At 37.0% G+C, this 19,109-nt stretch overlaps 1 protein-coding gene across 1 annotated transcript; it reads left to right on the top strand.

The window, feature by feature from the left end:
- The first annotated feature begins 1,485 nt into the window (after nucleotides 1-1,485).
- On the top strand, nucleotides 1,486-18,736 carry ASIC5 (acid sensing ion channel subunit family member 5). The gene is made up of 10 exons (XM_074148175.1): nucleotides 1,486-1,525; nucleotides 4,867-5,173; nucleotides 7,737-7,968; nucleotides 9,098-9,217; nucleotides 10,175-10,324; nucleotides 10,929-11,076; nucleotides 12,665-12,721; nucleotides 14,900-15,068; nucleotides 17,821-17,912; nucleotides 18,537-18,736. The coding sequence occupies exons 1-10, from the start codon at nucleotides 1,486-1,488 to the stop codon at nucleotides 18,734-18,736; spliced, it is 1,515 nt and encodes a 504-aa protein (XP_074004276.1).
- The last annotated feature ends 373 nt before the right edge of the window (nucleotides 18,737-19,109 follow it).

Below are 19,109 nucleotides of genomic sequence, written 5' to 3'. Positions count from 1 at the left end.
AGCACAACCAGAGAACACAAGCTGTGTTTGTCTAAAGTATTACATAAGCATAAAGACTCTTTGTAAGCCATCAACTCCCAGAATTTAAAAAAAAAAAAACAGTAAGATGAATCATATTTGCTGTGTACAGAGCAACTTACAGTTTGTACTTCTTAGTCTTATGCACATAGTATAAAAGACCAACATAATTTGCTTTAAGAACTCAAACAACTCAAACAAGAGGCGTTGTCTGGGTACTGTGAATTAGAGTGTTTTGCGTTAATAGGACTCAACGGATCTGCAAATAACTGCTTGGCAGTGCATTAGATATAGTTGAGTTACATACAGATGTTGAAAACCAGTTTACTGTTAAGCGCTTTGCTGCTTGAGCAAAGGCAAGTGCTGTGCAAAGCTTGCCCTGGCAGCGAGCCTCATCTGGGAGGCAAAAGTGACAGACGGAGCAGAGATTTCCAAGAAGCAGAGTACAGAAATCTTCTGCCTGCCACATGGGAATGACTAAATGGAGTTCAGTTCTTTACCTTGCAGCTCACACCTTGAGCAACATGGCCAAGAAAACAGTCGGCAAACAGCTAGACAGTGAGGTACTGTGGGGCCAAACCAATACACCTGATAACCCAAGAATACCGTGGACAGTCAACTGGACCGTTACTAAGAGAGCGAATGAAAGAAGCAGCAGCCATTCCCATCCCCTGCAGACCAGAGAGGGAATGTGAAGGGTTTGGCTTTTTATTTATTTCCTACAGCATGAACCAAGCCTGCCCCAGGTCTGAATTTCCTAGTATTTTCTATTGCCTTTTATTAGTTGCTCAGTTCTTTCCTGAAACAAATTTCAAATAAGATCACACCATGCATCTAACACAAAAGCAGTTTCTGTCCTTTTTCATAAGGAGTTAGTGGAATGATTGACTCTGCATGCATTTTCATCCTCGCCCACAGGGTTAATTCTCAAGAATAACAGCTCATTTTTGCTAAAGCCCACAAAAACATGAAATGAAGCTATGAAGCTATGAAGACAGCTATTTGAAGTGTGGGTGAACTGCATCCTGCTGCTGGTGGGAACCTAGTGGCAGACATTTATTGGCCTCCAGAGCAGGAAGGGCTCCTTATGTACTTAAAGAGAATCTTTTCAGTTCTGAGCAGCAAGGATGACTGGTCTTTCTAAAATAAAAGGGAAAATTATGAAAGAGAGTAATTTTTAAGATGATGAAACACAGAAGAAAAACCTGCACTTTTGCTATTATACTTGAAATACATATAAATATGTACACCTGATCCTGTCATAAAACTAATCTTCTCTTTTACTTTGCAGACCATGTTATTTAAAGGCAAAACATAGCAACCTTGGCAGGTAAATTGCCCAGTGTTATGTGTCATCAAGTATCGCCTCCCATTTAGTTTTCTATAAAAGCCGTTTACCTAGCAATGATCACAGTGATAAGGCAGCTTACTTATCCGTTCCTTCCTTACTGAAATAAGCACAGCCTCATGGACCAGCTTGGGAGATTCATTCGATCAGATGCTAAAGGTATGTGACTAGACATATTAAAGTGCTTTACCAAAAGTTTTAGTTACATTTTGGTAGGTTTTTTTCAGGATTGAGAGGTAAAATGAGAAAATTTGTCTCCTTTCTCTTGTAACCTTGTCCAAAAATAGCAGTAGTGTACATTTTCAAGATACAATGAAGAAGGGAGAGATGATAAAAGCTTGTAGGAAAAAAAAAAAATCATACACTTTAAAAGTGAGGAATAGTCTTTAGCTATTGGTCCTTTACGCATTTAGAATAAAGCTAACACAGTTTTAACTAGGCAATTACTTCTCTGAATGATACCATACTTTAATGATTTTTAGATTTAGGCAAAACGAAATCACAAATCTATCTAGACTAACTAATCCTTGTGCAGGGCCACGTATAACCTCACTAAAGTAACTCCTTTCAGTTAAGAGCTCTGGCTAAAGATGAGCTTCCTTTCAAAGAGCCATTATTTTTTAATACGCTCATTAATGAAAATTCAATCACAATTAAACATTGGGAATGTTGTACTGTATTTCTACTACGCAAGAGCTTAACTTCCAATTCTTCCTTCTAGGTCTTTTTACCATCTTTTCCCCCACTTGATCAAAGAGCCTATTATTATTATCTATCAGTTTCCTGTACAAGTAGTTATAGACTGTGATCAATTACCTGCTGACTAAAGTTTAAAAAAAACCCCAAAACATTATAATTTGGCTTACAATGGAAACATTAAAGATACTGTGAATTTTTGAGGTTTTTATATAAGAGTTATAGTTCTATATGTTTTATATATATATAGTTCTATAGTTCTATACTTGGCTCCAAACATGTGGTTTGCTCCTGGACCTGGATTCCTCTAATTTAGTTACCTCCTTGCTTTTTTACTTTTCCATCCATTAATCATTGGATCTATTATATTGTTTTTATTTATATCTTTGACAGAAATATTTTTATTGTAGTGCCTACATTAAATGTACTTTGTGTTGCTACTAAAAGAGCTTAGCCCTTTCAAGATGTTATTGTTTCATACATTCAAGGCTTAATGTCTGTCTAAGGTCTTGCAAGACCTAATTCTCTATCTAGCAGCAGCTTGGATTCTCTTAACTCACTCCTAGCTGTTTCAGCTATGCTGGTTATACAACCTTAGCCCAGATATGCACAGCTTAGGTTTTGCAGAGCATAGGATAAAGGGTTAATAATTTATAATCTCACACCCACTGACATTACTTGGCTAGTAATAAATGGCTAGTCCTGACTTTTCAAACTATTTCATACTGTTTTCCAATCTACCATGTGAGAAATTTCATATTAGAAACTTCCCGCTTGGCCCTATGTAGTTAACAATTTATTTTTTTTTTAATTAGATCATTTTCTAATGAAATCTAGAAGTGTAGTAAGGATTCTTGAAGACGCTCATCTAGTAGTGTTAATTCCGCTGGTGAAAGACAGTAGTGAAAACAGCAGTGAGATATTAGATAATCTTATGTATTAACAGCAAAACTTTCACAGTGGGTTGAAAGATCATGTACTACTTACTGTGGTAGCTATGCACAAGAGCTGAAATACAGTTTAGCTACATATTTGCATAGATTCTAAGTTACACTTCTGCTGATTAAGCTAACTAGGATTTTTTGATGGCAATAGGCTTTTATGTGGGGATATGCTATCATTCTCTTACCTAGCACAGTGTGTATAGTAGGAATAAACACACACAGCGCATTCCCTGGAGAAAAGGATCTGACCTGCTTGTGGTCTCTTGTTGGGGTCTATGGGCAGCGGGTGCAGACACAAGCCAGGAATGTACTTTGTTCTGCTGTTATTCAGGGAACACACAAAGTCCTTGTCTCGCTGCACATGCTCTGGTGAGAGCGAAGCCTATGAATGCCTCCTATCTCAAATGCAGCAAAACCAGATACCTGATCCATTCCAGTGCGATGTACAAAACCACACGTGGCTGAACAGCTTTGCAAAGGGATCCAATAGTCACTAGCGCTAGGAGATAAACTTTTGAAGTTTTCCAGCGGAAACGTGTTTGATGATAAAAAGGGGTCACAGTAAGTTATACCAGTATTGATCAAAGTTCTTACATAGATCTTTAAAGAACAATGTGAAGAAAATTCTTTCCCTTCAGAAACATTTTGAAGTCCAGCACCATCTGGGATTTCATTATCACAGTCCAGAGACTGTGCAGAGACCAAAGCAACATCCCAGAGTGCTGATGTGGTCACGATAGCTTTGGCAGATAACTCTTACATCCCTTTGTTTCTCTGCCCAACTGTAATAGCCTTGAGTAAATCAGTATATTCTCTTCCTACAGCATGTCACACTATTAAATCTACTTTTTTTGGTTAAAAATGGAATTAGGGAAGCATTTAATTGCTGTTAAACACTGATCTAAATAGTATATTTTCAGATCCTAATTATTGTTGTCTCACAAACTTTCTTTGATTTATTGTTCTTATGGACTTCCTTAAGGACAGAATAAAGTAGCAGATAACAATCTGTAAATGAAGCACCTTGTAAAGAGACTGGTCCATTTATGACTAGATACAGAAAAGGTCTTATTAATTTTCCCTCATTTGGGTGTTTTGAGAGAGAAGATTCTGTTCAAATCCATGCTCAAAAGATCATTCAGCAAAAAGCAGAAGAAATTTACTATACTTCCAGGTATTGATTATATTCATTACTGTTATAGCTCTTAACTTTAGAATTTAAAACGTTGACTTTTTTTTTCTAACATCAGTTTGTAGAAACCACGGGGAAAATGAAAACTAAGAACATTCCTGTTTCAAAGTTATAGAATCAGTCTAGTACAAACCTAAAGAAAAGAGAGTAGATTTTCTTTCAAACCTATAACCTTTCAAGTTTTATACAGAAACTTTTTAAGATGAAAGAGTGAAATTCCCTTTCATATCATTCCATATCTTTTTCACCACATTTCTCAGAGCAAGTATGAAGGACCAGGCCTTTAATGGGATGTTACTGCAAGAATCAGATGCTTAGCTTTTTACACTAGGTTCACAGCAACCTGGTGTTTTAGATCTGAGATATGTCAAAACCCAATCTTTTCCATAGAAGTAGAACTATTTTTTTATATTAACGTGCTTAAAAATTTGTGTCCCTAAAATATTGCCAGATATAGTCTGTTCTCAGGCAGCACTGAGCTAATGTCTGCACACACAACTCTTCCAGGCCTCTAGACTATCCTCAGTTCACTACTTAAAGAGAGAATTTTCAATTAAAGAGAAATCTTACAATTGCTTTCCAGTATCATAATTACATGGTTTCCTTTCTTAAGTACCATTTAAATGCTAATTTAAAACTAAAGTGTTTTCACTTTGTTCACTATTAAGGAATATTGGAAAAGATACGATTGTACTTAATAAAGAAACTGCTACCACATTTGGAAGACAGAAGGAAGTATCATCAGGAGTTTGCCTCATCCACTTCGTTTCATGGAGTGCATAATATTGTCCAAACGCGGAGCAAGACTCGCAAAGTGCTGTGGCTCTTAGTAGTGGCAGGCTGTCTTGCCATTGTTATTTGGCAAATCTGCAGTCGCTTCATCTACTACTTCAGTTGGCCAACCACAACTACAGTGGTAGTGCAGTATGTGGAAAACGTCAAATTCCCTGCTGTGACTTTTTGCAACCTGAACAGGTAAAAGTTATATTTGTTGCTCACCCTTGAGACACAACACCTCTTTGTCTGCATAATACAGAGCATTCAGATTCCACAACTTGTTTAAAAAAAAAAAAAAAAAAATCACATAAAACAAGGAAAATACGGCTCTGAGGAGCGTGTCTTCCACATCGCCACATGAGATTTAAATGAAGAGGAAAATAGGAGAATCAAGGAAGAGAGGCTGGTTTTTTTTTAATCTTCTGCCTCCTTCAGATGAACAATTGCACTACAGATTTTTAAGTTTCAAAATGTAAGCTGGAGTAGAAAAAAACCTCTCTGGTGCTGTTTTATGTAAGAGTGCTGCTTCTACAGTGTGACTAGGGGACAGTCATCAATCACATCCAAGTTAAAAATAAAAGACAAGACTTGAAAATAGATTCAAATAGAAACATCACACAAATCTAGAAATTTAGGCAAAGCAGATACTTTTTCAGAGGTGCTCAGCCTTTACAGTTCTAGCTGATGTCAGGGGGGAAGCAACTGGTTTGTTTGGAAGTCATGTATCTAAGCAGGAACTTCACTACAGATTTCTACATTTGAAGATAATGGCTAAGATTCAGATGTATCCGCTTTGAAAAATAATTTAATAAACCTATGGCCTGATTTTTAGAGTAAATATGAAAATTAGGAACAGTTTTAGAAATACAGAAAGTTTAGCCAGCAGTGTGCCCAGGCGGCCAAGAAGGCCAACAGCATCCTGGTCTGTATCAGTAGGTCTATGACAGTGTGGTGAGTAGGACTAGGGAAGTGATTGTCCCCCTGTACTCAGGACTGGTGAGGCCCCACCTCGAATACTGGGTCCAGTTTTGGGCCCCTCACTACAAAAGAGACATTGAGGCACTGGATGGTGTCCAGAGAAGGGCAAAGAAGCTGGTGAGGGGTCTGGCGAACAAGTCTTATGAGGAGCAGTTGAAGTTTAGCCTGGAGAAAAGGAGGCTGAGGGGAAACCTTATTGCTCTTACAACTACCTGAAAGGAGGATGTAGGGGTTGGTGTCTTTTCCCAAGTAACAGGTGATAGAACAAGAGGAAATGGCCTCAAGTTTTGACTGGATATAAGGAGAAGCTTTTACACTGAAAGGGTTATTAAGCTTTGGAACAGGGTGCCCAGGGAAGTGGTTGAGTCCCCATCCCCGGTGGTATTTAAAAGAGGGGTAGACATAGTGCTTGGAGGTATGGTTTAGTGATGGTTTTGTCAGTGTTAGGTTGATGGTTGGACTAGATGATCTGAAAGGTCCCTTCCAACCAAGGCAATTCTACAATTCTATTTTTTCCTCAAGAATTGTAAGCTTTCTTATCTTCTACCTTTTTCTGGCAGAATCAGGCAGAAGTGCAAGTCTCAAACATCTGGAGCTGTTCTGCCTCACTATGCCTATTCCCTTTGGCCTGCATAAAGCCATCCTGGGTTATACTGTGTGACACCCACTGCAGATAGAAGTCCCTCTTGATTACCATGGGCTGTGTATTATAAAAATTTCTCACTCCTTGTAACTATAGTGGTAGCACATCGTGAGTACTTAGTCAGCTACTAAGCATGGCAGTTGTCTGTCTAAGTGACAGTTTGCTGCTACATCCATCTGTTTTTCATGCTGTGCTTATCCTTCCCTCTTGTTTTTGGTAACCAGGTTTTTTTTTTGCTGGCAGGACAAAGAGGCACAGATCTACCATTGTCTTTGTTTTCTGATTCAAATTCAGTTGTGAAGAGTTGTTCCTACCAATCTTCTTTAAACTTGGGCATTAAGATCTATTACACAGATGCGCTTTTAAAATCAGGGTTACATAAAACTGCCATCCTAAAGAACATGGCATTGCAGTTTCATTTGGTTTTATTATCTTTTCAAACTTACAAATGTTCTACAAACCCTTACCTTTACTTCAAGGACTTCAATGCTGTACATCTAGGAAACCATGTCCAGCACCAACATGTTTGAGATTTTCAAGTGGATTGTAGGAGTAAGGATCACCCTTGGTTTATACCACTGTGTCACCAGCCACAGAGCTCATGAGAAGGCGGACTGTGCAGTGCCTTAATAAAGCAGGTGCATGAGATTACTGCAAATGCACTTAGAAATCAAGTCTCTAAATGATGGAAGACAGCTTTTTTGAAAGGAACAGCTCCTCCCAGCCAGTCTCCCACATGTAAATGCAATTGTTCAGCTTGTCATCAGTTCTACAAATCTGGCTGTTGGCTGTTGGCTGTTGCAGATGGCTAATCTGCTCGCTTTATTGTTGGTGGTTTTTGTTTTTGTTTTTTTTTCTTATAAACAACCACACACAATAAAAATGTTTCTAATACAACCGACCAGAATAGCCCCGGGAAGGCGTCCATTTTCTTTTTTCAGGTATGGAAAATACTTTCCTAGAAACGGAAAGTATATTGTTTATTCATGTTGTAGAGATCAAAGTGCAACGTGGTGAACAAGAATCACTTATAGTTTGTGAGCAGACAGCAAATCGTGCCACAGATTTGGCAAGAGCAGCCTTGAGATCAGTCCTGTAACTGCAGAACTCCAAGCATTTCTTTCTCCTTCCCACTGACAGGTTTCAAGCTCACGCAGTAAACAACCTCAGAATCATTTTTGTAATTTGGAACATTGTGTCTGGAGTGCTCCAAAAATTTTCTATGGAAGATAAATATTCTCAAGAGCTAAATGATTTCCTCCATGGGAACCAGAACTTCAGCATCAAAGATTTTACAAGAAAAAATGGGTTTTATCTGAACAGCAGCACATTGCTAGAATGTGAATTTTTTGGAAAGCCATGTTACCCACAGGTAAATATGTTTATTTTACTAAAACAGTAGCAGGGAGGGGAAGGCGAATGTATTCTTACCATTCAACTTGGGACATCTAGTTTTGCCAGCTACTCCCCCTGTTTACCATTTACAGTCAGCCAATGGAGGAAAAAAAAGTCCTGCTCTAAATCACCCCGAGGACCCCAATTCTCCAACTGACTGCAGAGATAGCCTGCTGGACTCTCTGAGCTGTAAAATGGGATTTCAGTCTAAATTGCTCTTTGCCTTGTGCCACTTCTGCACAGACAGCAGCCTTTGAAAGCTGTTGTACCTCCAGGCTGTATCTGACAACCTTTTCCATAAATGGCCTATAACAAAGGTCAGTTTGAATGGAGTTTTTTGCATGATTGCGTAGTTTTGTTCTTGAGGCAAGAATATAGACAGACATGGTAGCTATATTCAGAGCCCACAGGAATTTTAAATAATGGGATTAAAATAGCCCATCTTTGGAAATTTAAGACAACAGCAGAATAATATGGTTGTCCCATTCTGTCAGGACATATGTTGATTTCTATATAGAGCAATTCCCAACTTAAATATAAAACATGAACAGAAAAGTCAGTCCTATATTCTTTCAGATTAATCTTTTAGATATACTGTAGCTTCTAAAATTATGCACTGGAGAGTTCTCTTAACTGGAAGACACTAGTGCTAATAACTAAAACTAAAGCGATGAGATGTAGTCATATTAGCAAGTGTTTTCAGTTAAATGATGAGGTCGCTTTGGGGGAAAAAATACAAATATTGTACTTTCATACGTAATACAATATTTAGTTTTGAAACAGCCTTCACTAAACATCTACTGGAAAAATCAAACAAGGTGGTTTTGAATATATAATTTCTATGGAATGCAAGAGGTATAGAAAAACAAGACCTCATTCTAAGCAGCTCATAAGTATTAATAAATAATGTGGAATTTCTCCTATAAATTTTTCTATGAAAGGGATTAAATCCTTCTGAATATTTCCATCAATTACCAGTTTTCTTATTGTAATATTTAGCCCTGCCTTTGCAGAAAAATACAAACCAGAACAGTAGTCCATCTCTTACACTGTGACTCACAAATGAAACATAAGTGATCTTTCTTCCCTATTTTCCTTTATTGAAGGATTTTGAACACATTTTCACTGAATATGGAAACTGCTTTACTTTTAATCACAATGATCTTCCAGCAAGAAGAGTGAGTTTGTCTGGAAGAGGTTTACATTTACTTTTTGATGTCCAACAGGTACAGGTATCCTAATGATTATAAAAATCAAATCATGTAATAACTTATAGATGAGTAGAGGCGTTTTGTTTGTGGGTTTTTTTTGTTTGGTTAGCTTTACACAGACCTTCAGAATTTCATGCACAAAATTTCTTATCAAGACTTTTTGTGAGTGGGAGGGCATTTTTAAGGATCCAATTCAGATTTTAAAATTCAGAATTATTATTGACTCTGACCCAAATAAATGTTTCTAGAAGTTGTAAGTCAGCATATATATACACAGTTCACCTACAATTGAAACACACCATCAGAGCAGTATTATAATTTTATGTGGGTGCTTCAGAATAAAATAATTTCATTTTAATAAAAGGCACAGTAGGGAAGGTCGTATGGTGCCAATTTCTAAGTAGTACTGAATTTTAGTTGCAGCAGCTGTAAGTGCTCAGTGCCAGCTAAGATCTGGTCTTTGCACTGTAAATAGTCCCTGACCTTATTAGAATATTGTCTTTGACCAACAAACCCCAGAAAACTCAAGAAATATCACCTTGCGAGATCAGGGAAGAAAACTAAAATCTAGAGAGATAAATGCCTTAGACATGCACTTTTGTTCTCTAGGAATCACGAGACAGGAGTGACAGGTTCTGGAGGGAGTAAAGGAAAGTTTGCTGAAGTGTGATGGGTAGTTTCAAGTAAAAGGAAGGAATATCCAATTTATGAGTAAAGCCTTCTTGCTTTTGAAATTGGGAGATGACAGAAGGAATAGAAAACCTGACAGTTTATAGTAACTGGAAAGAAACTCACAGAGGTAATCAACAAAGTAAATTCAAGTCAGTTTGCTTCTATACTTTTGTGTAAAGTGCCCAAAACGTAACTAGAGATCCAAGACCAAATAAAAAACATAATACTATTTTAAATATAGATAAAGCTTCAAAGGGTAAGCAAAGGCAAAACTATTTTAAATTATTCTTTTTATATCAGGAAAAATTCACTGATGAACCTGCTCTTGGTTACACTGATGCTGGTATAACTTTTGTTATCCATTCACCCAAAGTGCTTCCACGCTTTGATGGTTTAGGTTTATTAACACCAGTCGGCATGCACGCACAGGTTGCAATCCGCCAGCTGAAGGTAAGGACCTCGATCAAGTGGAAATATTGGTCTTTACTGTCTCTAATGCTCTTCTGAAGTGCGACAATGAATTAGGCATTTTGGAAGTTAAATTATTTTTCAGGCCAAAGTGACTCATAAAAATAACATTTCCTCCAGGCAGAAACAATATAAGCAATGTTACTTTTTTTTTTTTTTTTGGGGGGGGGGGGGGGAGGGAGCAATATCATTGGTCTTCATAATCTATTTTTACTAAAGTTAACCTTTCTTTTCAAACATCTTGCAGTCTCACTGCAAGACATACAATGATAGAAGGACACCACAGCAGTTTTCCATCACCACATTCTGTTTACTATAAATGTTGCCTCAGATTCCCAGTGGAATTGCAGTGGAGTGGACTACCCTTCTGCACTAGGCTGTCTGATCAGGTCCTACTTTTGCTGTAAAAGGGAGTAGATTATTTTATAATCCCAAAAGCATACACTGTAGTTGCATCCAATTAAATCACAATGTTACTGCTTACATCTTCAACAGACTTCCTTTATAACTTTAAAAGGTGAGAAAATAATGTCTAAAACTAAAACACAGAAAAAAATTTATATCTTCTGTTATTTTTCCCCTACAGTCAATTATCCAAGAATACCCATGGGGAGAGTGCAAGCCTGATATAAAGCTTCAGTACCAAAAGATTTATAGCACTAATGGATGTTTGCAGGAATGCAAAGCCCGGTACATACAGGACTGGTGTGGCTGTTTGCCATTCATTCTTCCAGGTATTTCTCAGGAATGTCATCATTCCATACACTCTATTTAAGGATCATCTTGCTAGAATGTTATTGAACACCTGTTCATTGAACAGCAAAGGAGATGGGGCACATACTGGAATGGGAGAGGGAAGTCTACAGCTGGGATTAATTACAATTATATAAATTGGTTTGGCCTTTGTGTTTTTGTTGTTGTTTTTTTTTTTTTTTAATTAAGAGGGAAAAAAAAAGCCAAGATATTTCGTCAGCTCTACACCTAACATCTGGTCAACGGCTATTCTTAGAATATAGATCAAAAATTTTGAAAGAAAAGATTATGCCTTAGGGCTGTGAGACAAGTCTGCAGTCTTAAATCTGACATCCTATAGAGCTGGAACTAAATCCATAAAAAGTCATAGAATTTCACATGTACTGCAGAAAACCTACTTTGCAGGTGTTTACCAGCCACAGCAATACTGATTGCCTGAAGACAGAAACTGAGGTCCCTTACATGAACTGCGGAAAGAGTTTGGCACCAGAAGAGGGCTCTGCAAAAGCCGAAAGGCTGCATGGTGCCATCTAATGAGCCTGGAATGCTGTGTACAGGTGTATGCTGTAATACTCTCCTCGAGAACCCAGGCATCTTAGCCATGTTAGAAATGTAAAACAGTAGGCTCTAAGCCCTGACCACTCTCATCCCTCCCACCTTTTCAGTGTTAAAAGTAATGATAACACTGTCACCTCTCTGAAGCGAGAGCTGGAACCCAAAGATCTGTGCTCTCAGTTCTTTTTTCACAATTTGTGGGCAAGAAAGCCACTGTCAGGCTTGCACTTTCTGACTCAATGTATTTCTAAATATCCCAAAGCAAGGTAGAAAGTTTTCACTGAGAGACCCATTGAGTAGTCTCCAGCATGTTTGTTTGACAACCTCTTGGAAAGGAGGTTGGCAATCTCCTGTTAACTCTCATAGAAAAGGGTTTGAAATGGAAATAAGGTGGAAATTAATAGATTGGATGGAAATTAATCTCCCATAGCCACAGTGAGTGTTTCATCCACTGACAACTAGATAAAAGGAGGGCAACGCCTTCTTTAACTATGTGCTAAAAGGCTAAGTGTTATTTCCATGCAAGGAAATAAATCGGGGTGAAACTGAGGCCATCTGAAATCTGAAAAATTTCCAACTAGCTCAGGGTGCTATCTTACCCCTCACGTCTCCCAGTAACTCTTGCATGAAGTTCAAAAGTTTTGCTGAAACGTGGGGTGTAATCATATATCCCATCAACCTACTTTATTTTTTCATTTCCACTAGCAAAAATGGGAATTCCTGGCCTTAGGAAGCTAACACAGAGCAAGCCACAAGCTTAAAGGCAGTTCTGGTTGGTACACATAATATACGTTTGTTCCAACAGCAAGCCTCCTGGCTTAGTCTGTTGTCTCTTTTCACTATGTACCCCTTTTGGTGTTGGTAACTACACTGTGCCTAACTGAATTGTTTTCTCAGTTTTGTAATGATAAACATTAAGTGGTGAGCAGTGGTGACCAGTTTCAATTTAGTAAAAATAGAGCTATGGGTTAGGTTGTTAATTGAAGTTCCTTAAGTTTGCTGTTTATTTTTAAGGAAATGGAACAGAATGTGATTTGCTGAAGTTTTACAACTGTGTTTATCCTGCAGTCTGTAAGTAGATAACTTCATATTCATGTTTTCTAAGCCAATTCCAAATAGTAGACAATAACTATCAATTAAAAAAAAATACTGAAAGTTGTACTGAAATGGAGTACATGCCAGTTCATTTAATATTCTGAAAATAGAGACCAGACAGACCATTAAATAAATGCCAGTTTAAAAAAAAAAAAAAAGAAACAAAAGAATTCATATTAGTAATCAGAAATGGTTCAAAAAGGAAGAATGTTCAATTAATCTGTTTTCAGTTATCAAGCCTCTGGTTTGCAGTTTTCCATCTTCATGTTATCATCCTTCTAGCTCCAATGTTGTATTCTTTTTGATTGTGAAAGAAAAGTGAACAGCACAGTAATTACAGGTTTGCTAACTGATAGAAAACATAATTTAAAATTCACTGGATTTAAGGTTTTATCTTTTCAAAAGTAAAATGGATTATATGTTGTCGAAGTGCTCCAAATACAATTCTTTTCCATAAGCAAATGATCTGCACACAGTAGATATAAAATTTGTAAGTCACTACAACAGACTTTCTGGAAAATACTGCAAACTGTAATCTGGGAAGTAACTTCTCATGAACTTTAGAAAGCCTCCTTTTTAATTGTCTTGTATTCTGCTCTGTAACGTGACTCTCCCTTTCGAAAGGAATGGAAGATTAAGATACCAAGCAGATTAACAAATTTTGGGGCATCTGTGCGGGGGTGTATATCTACTTTGATTACATGTGTGCAATATTCAGGCAATATCTACTACTGTGAACAATGACTATTTCTTGTGGCTTTTCTGAAATAGATTCCACTACATTCACATTCTTATATGATCATGATCTTTGATAGCCTGTCATGGTGGAAATACATATATTATTTTACTGAATGGTTATTCTGTGATCAAATTTCAAAGAAATGACTGATAAGTGACAAAACAAAAATAAAAATGACCCTTAATTCCTATCAAGGGTGGATAGGATTCAGACCTGGACTCCAGAAAGAACTGGCATCACAGTGCTGTACATGGTGAACCATGTACGATGCCTGGCTTGTACAGGACCCCAAGTTAAGTCTCCTTTTACAGTGCAGGAGAGGCTAGACACCTGATAACAAAATCTCAAATGACAGCAAACTGATGCAGTATCTGCAGGAGCTACCATTGGTAAGAGCATTTATTTTAGAAACTCTAAAGGCCAACTAACCAGAATGAAACCCACAACCCTAGCATCCCTGGAGGGTGCCTCAAACCATCAACTAACAGGCTGAGCTATCTCCTGTCCTGTGGTTTACCAGAGCCAGAAGCACACATGCAGAGGGAGCAGTCACAACAGCCTCCACCACACGAGGGCAAAGAGATCACAAGCGGGAGGTTATGGTGCTCATCTCGGAGTACTGGTTAGTTTTGGGCTATGGTTTACGCTTCAGGAAGTATTTATACCTTACCATTTTTCTTCTACGTTAATTTTCTCTAACTTCTCCAGATCTCTCTAATGATTTCTTTCTGTTTCTCCCCACTTTGATGAGCAGCCAGACCTGCAGACTTTTGTGACCTGTCTTTGGTATTTGAAGAAACAAAGCTGTCCCTAAATCCTCTTAGCTGTCTTAAGCCTAATTTTCAAATGGCAGGCAGGGGTTAACGTAAAGTGAACTTGGCTTACCAAGATTTTTATGCGGTTATAAGATGACAGTAAACTACAAGTGGCATTGCTCTGGAAGCTGTTACTGTGCACTGAAAGGAGCTAGGCAAACATCAAAGCATCAAGATCAAGGATTATATAATTATAATATATGTATGTATTATACGTATATAATTAGAAAACTAGCACAGAACACCTTCTGTGACTAGTCTTGGACATCAAGTCTTCTATTGTCCTACCATTTAACTGTGGATGAGAAATAATAAGCACATAAAATCCTAACAAATGCAGAAAGACTTATAGGTGCTGAATTTCTTTGGAAAAATAGACCCAAAAATCTCAACTCATATTACTGTGCGCCATTCCCAAATGCCAGTTACAAATACTTATTTGTTCCTTCAAAGCTGGTAAGAATCCATTTTTCTAAGGATAATTAACCCATATCTCTGTCAAAGTCAGTTAAAAACAACTTTGTAAGTTTTTAAGAGTCTTAAAAAGGTATGATTTTTTTTTAAGAAAAATTATGCAAATTCTTTCTCCTGAAATTTCAGATGATATAGAGATAAAAGGATTATGTACGGTAGGAACCCACAATTCCACTTGTCCTACCCCATGTGAAGAAACGGATTATCCTACCACTGTCACCTATTCAAGTTTTGGAGGAGAAAAAGCCATAAAATACTTTTCTACAAAACTGAAGAAAAGCCCAGAATACATTAGGTAATCTTGCTTAACACCTTGTCTAACAATGAAATGATCAATTACTTACTGTGCTAACAGAGTGTATGATGTAAATGTAACCTTTTAAATAGATACTCTTATGTGTGGTATTAATAATGTTGTCTGCGAGATAAAATAATGTCTTAGACAAAATTGGTTAAGATTTATACTTATTCATATATATAAAATATACATAAATATGTCTAAGACCTGTGGATATCATAAAATAGATACTGCAATTATAAAGTAATGTTCTAAATTACCTCCTATAATTGATCTCTTATAACAAAGCTTTTTTAATCACTTTAGCAATTAAGAATAAAGAAAGGTCAGGGTTATCAGATCTATCCACATGAGCAATCCATCCGATAGAGAAGACAAAACTCCACCCTTTCACAACAATGAACAACCTAAATATATGCCATGTAAAGTTTTTCTCATTTCTCTCAACCCATTCCCAAAGGAAGTTTCATAAGCACTGAAGAGCTAGGATTTATTAAGCAATAGTGTCACAAGCTTAATGACCTTTTCTATTGTTAGTAGAATCACTAATGATGTTTACATTGTAAAAGTTATTTAGAAAATCTTTGGTACAATATTAAATTTCATGAAGTAGCAGAAGAGTGAACTAGCATAGTTCTATCTGTGTGACTGAAAATGCTACACGGCAAATGAAAGTACGTTTATACCCAAAGAAGACCTTCTAGTGTGAAAGCATGTCTCAACAGCATCAACTACATATTTTACCCAGGAAATGGTGTTAGAACTTAGATTATGCATAGAGCTGTGTCATTCAGTAGTAGTGCTGGGCTGACATAATCTGCATACCTCAAAATTCATAGAATAGATATCTTATATGTTTATGCTTTAATAGAATATATGTTCCTTACTGTTACAATATAATAATTTGATGCCAGATTTCCTTACAAACACAAGCATTATATATCCAAAAATAGGATGATTTCCAGGGCTTTTTTTTTTTTGCTAGAAAGATACAGTCTAGTTGTCAGAGCATTCAATACAGTGTTATAGACTGAATTGCCTGATCCTCACAGATGTAGATGTTAGCAGGAGAAATAAGTATTGACAGGCGCTACACGAACCCATATTATCCACATCAAAATATGTTTATAAAGAACTGTAGAAAATTTGGCTAACGAAATATCTGTGAGTATTTCATTGTTTCAGTGACTTCATTTTTCTCACCCTTGAAGCCATCAGTCTGCAAATGTTTGCCTATGTTTATACTCGAACAGGAACCATGAGTCATAGAATAATTTGGGTTGGAAGGGACATTTAAAGTTCATCTATTCCAACCCCGCCCTGCAATCAGCAGGGACATCTTCAACTAGAGCCCTGCCTAACCTGACCTGGAATGTTTCCAGGGATGGGGCATCTACCACTTCTCTGGGCAGCCTGTGCCAGTGTTTCACCATCCTCAGTGTAAAAAATTTTTCCTTCTATCTAGTCTAAATCTACCCTCTTTTAGTTTAAAACCATTATCCCTTGTCCTATCACTACAGGCCCTATTAAAAGTCTGTCCCCAATGAAGACTACAAAAATTAAATCTGTTGTTATATGCAAAAGATAATAATCCTTTGAGGACGTTTTATCTTTGCTGATTGTTTTATTGTCTGCAAACATCATACGTAACCCAGTAATTATTCAATTAAGCAAGTGAAAATAAAGAACATTGCCCTGTTACCAAGCCTTAACCAAGAGGAATCCTGTCCACTTATTAACAAGTATATATTCTGAACTATAAAACATAGAGATCCATTGATTTCTGAAGATGTAAGAAGGGAAAAGTTAAATATTTACTGGACAGTTCTGCTAGCAACTCCATGACAATGGTAGGAAGTCTTTTTAATAAAAGCCATGAGAATAAGATTATTTTTATTACTCAGTGCTACTTGAAATTTTAGAATTACCACCTAAAGAGGTAGAAGTGATCGTTTTGTATATCAAATACTTTATTTTCAGTGAATATTCTTAATGAGCTCATTATCACTGTCAACCCAAAAAATCTGTAAGTGTTCACATTTCTGAAGAATAATCACTACTTTTATTCTTAAAGATCACAATATTATGTGTGCAATCAGTTTTTGTGTCTATTCCACAACCATTACGTTTATATTCCATTTAGGAGTCACACAGAATCTTTCTGCAGCCACGGTATCATAAAGATGAGCTCTTTACTCACACCAAATCATTCCACAGGTCTTGCTCCCACTGAGATTTATGTACTCTCCCGCTTTTGCAGCGGGCAAGAATATCATTAGGTAAGCGAGGCTTTTAGCAGAGGATAGAACTAAGCATCCAAGTATAGGACAAGGGCTCTTCCGCACAAACACGCTCATTGAAATAAGCACAATTAAATACACAGTTGCACATAAACAAGAGTAGTAGACTACTCTTCCAAGCACTGTATCCACTGTAGGTCAGGATGCTTGACACTTCCACTCAAGCTTATCTCTGTGACCCTTAAGGAACATGAGTTTATCTCACAGTACAGATCTAGAGTTACTTTTTCAACATAGCTTAAAGATCTACTCCTCTGATAAGCTCCTGTTATAACTGCTGTTATTAGGACACTTTTTTTTTCTTCAGTTATCTGACTCATTTTGGTAACTCTCATCTAATTGTTCTTTAAAAGACAACATCACTCTCCACAGTCCATGCTGATAAACATTGGTAAAAAGGAACAGCAGTCCTGGCTGTCTTAAGTAATACTGTATATATTTGTCATTAGGCAGAACCTTGTCCGTATTGACATTAAATATCATGATCTGAGCTACAAAATAACACAGCAGCAGAAGGCCTTGACAATATCCGAGTTGCTTGGTAAGTGAATGTTTAATATTTATTTACTGCTGGTTAATAATTAATCTAAAAATATAAAACCCTACACAAACCAACCTGTCTTTTTATTCCTTCCCCTCCTGAATCATAGCCTACGTGGGCTTCTAAACAAAAAGCAATACCTTTTATATTATAATGTTAATAATCATGTTTGCCTCATGGTCGTTTTTGATACTGTCTCCTGTCATTCCATTAAAGAACCTGCAGTACTGACAGCAGCTGAGAGTAAGAATTAAGTTTGGCAGTAGTTTATGGCTATATCACACACAGGACTGTAAGATTAGTGAAGTTTACAGGATTTGGAGGGGAGACAGAGAACATGGGGAGGAGAGGCAAGAAAATGGTTTAAAAGGCATAGCAATAGGAATTATTTTAAGTATCTGTTTCACAGTGGGATGTGTTGTATTGTACTTCCTTTATTTAGAATTTTAAGAAACACATTAGTCTTCTCCAATAAACATTTTTAAGAATATTAATTCTGTTTTCTTAAAGTGATGGGTTACGTGTATTGAAATTATTTAACACTTGAACACAGCAGGGTTTTGTTTGCCTGCTAGACTAAACCAAATGCTTAGGATGACATATGTTTGTTTCCTTCTATTACAGCTGATGTAGGTGGCCAGCTTGGATTGTTTTGTGGTGCTAGTATGATTACAATCATAGAACTAGTGGAGTATATTTTTACTAACTTCTGTTGGATGTGCATCTTTCTTCTACTGAAAGCTCCGGAAATGCCTCAATGGAATAATCCATCCCAGAACCAACCAACACACAAGGAAAAAAAGAAGGGAATACAAGAATGTTAGTGGCTTGTAGAAGCACAAAAATAATTGTTTCTGCAACTTCCCTTCCTTTTTAAAAGCAAAGTAGACAGTAATATTTTGCACTGCTCCCTTCCCTGTACTCCTTATTCTTCCTCCTTCTTTTATTGCCTAGAACTATTTAACTGTGCTAAATAATTTTAAAGAGTGAATTTGGAAAATCTCACTTTCTTTCACATGTAAAGAAAAATGTAATCTTTACCTAAAATTTTATTTTAAAGAATTACCAATTTTTTTAAAATAGCATAGCAAGTGGTACTTACATACAATGCAACTTAGCATTTCTGACCCAGTGTTTATCTTCTGTATTTTAAGTTAGGAGAAAAAATACATGTGCCAAACTAACACACACGTTTCT

This window comes from Numenius arquata, chromosome 5 (genome assembly GCF_964106895.1).
Source record: "Numenius arquata chromosome 5, bNumArq3.hap1.1, whole genome shotgun sequence".
In the NCBI taxonomy this organism is placed as follows: Eukaryota; Metazoa; Chordata; class Aves; order Charadriiformes; family Scolopacidae; genus Numenius; species Numenius arquata.
This window is presented reverse-complemented; position numbering and strand designations above follow the sequence as displayed.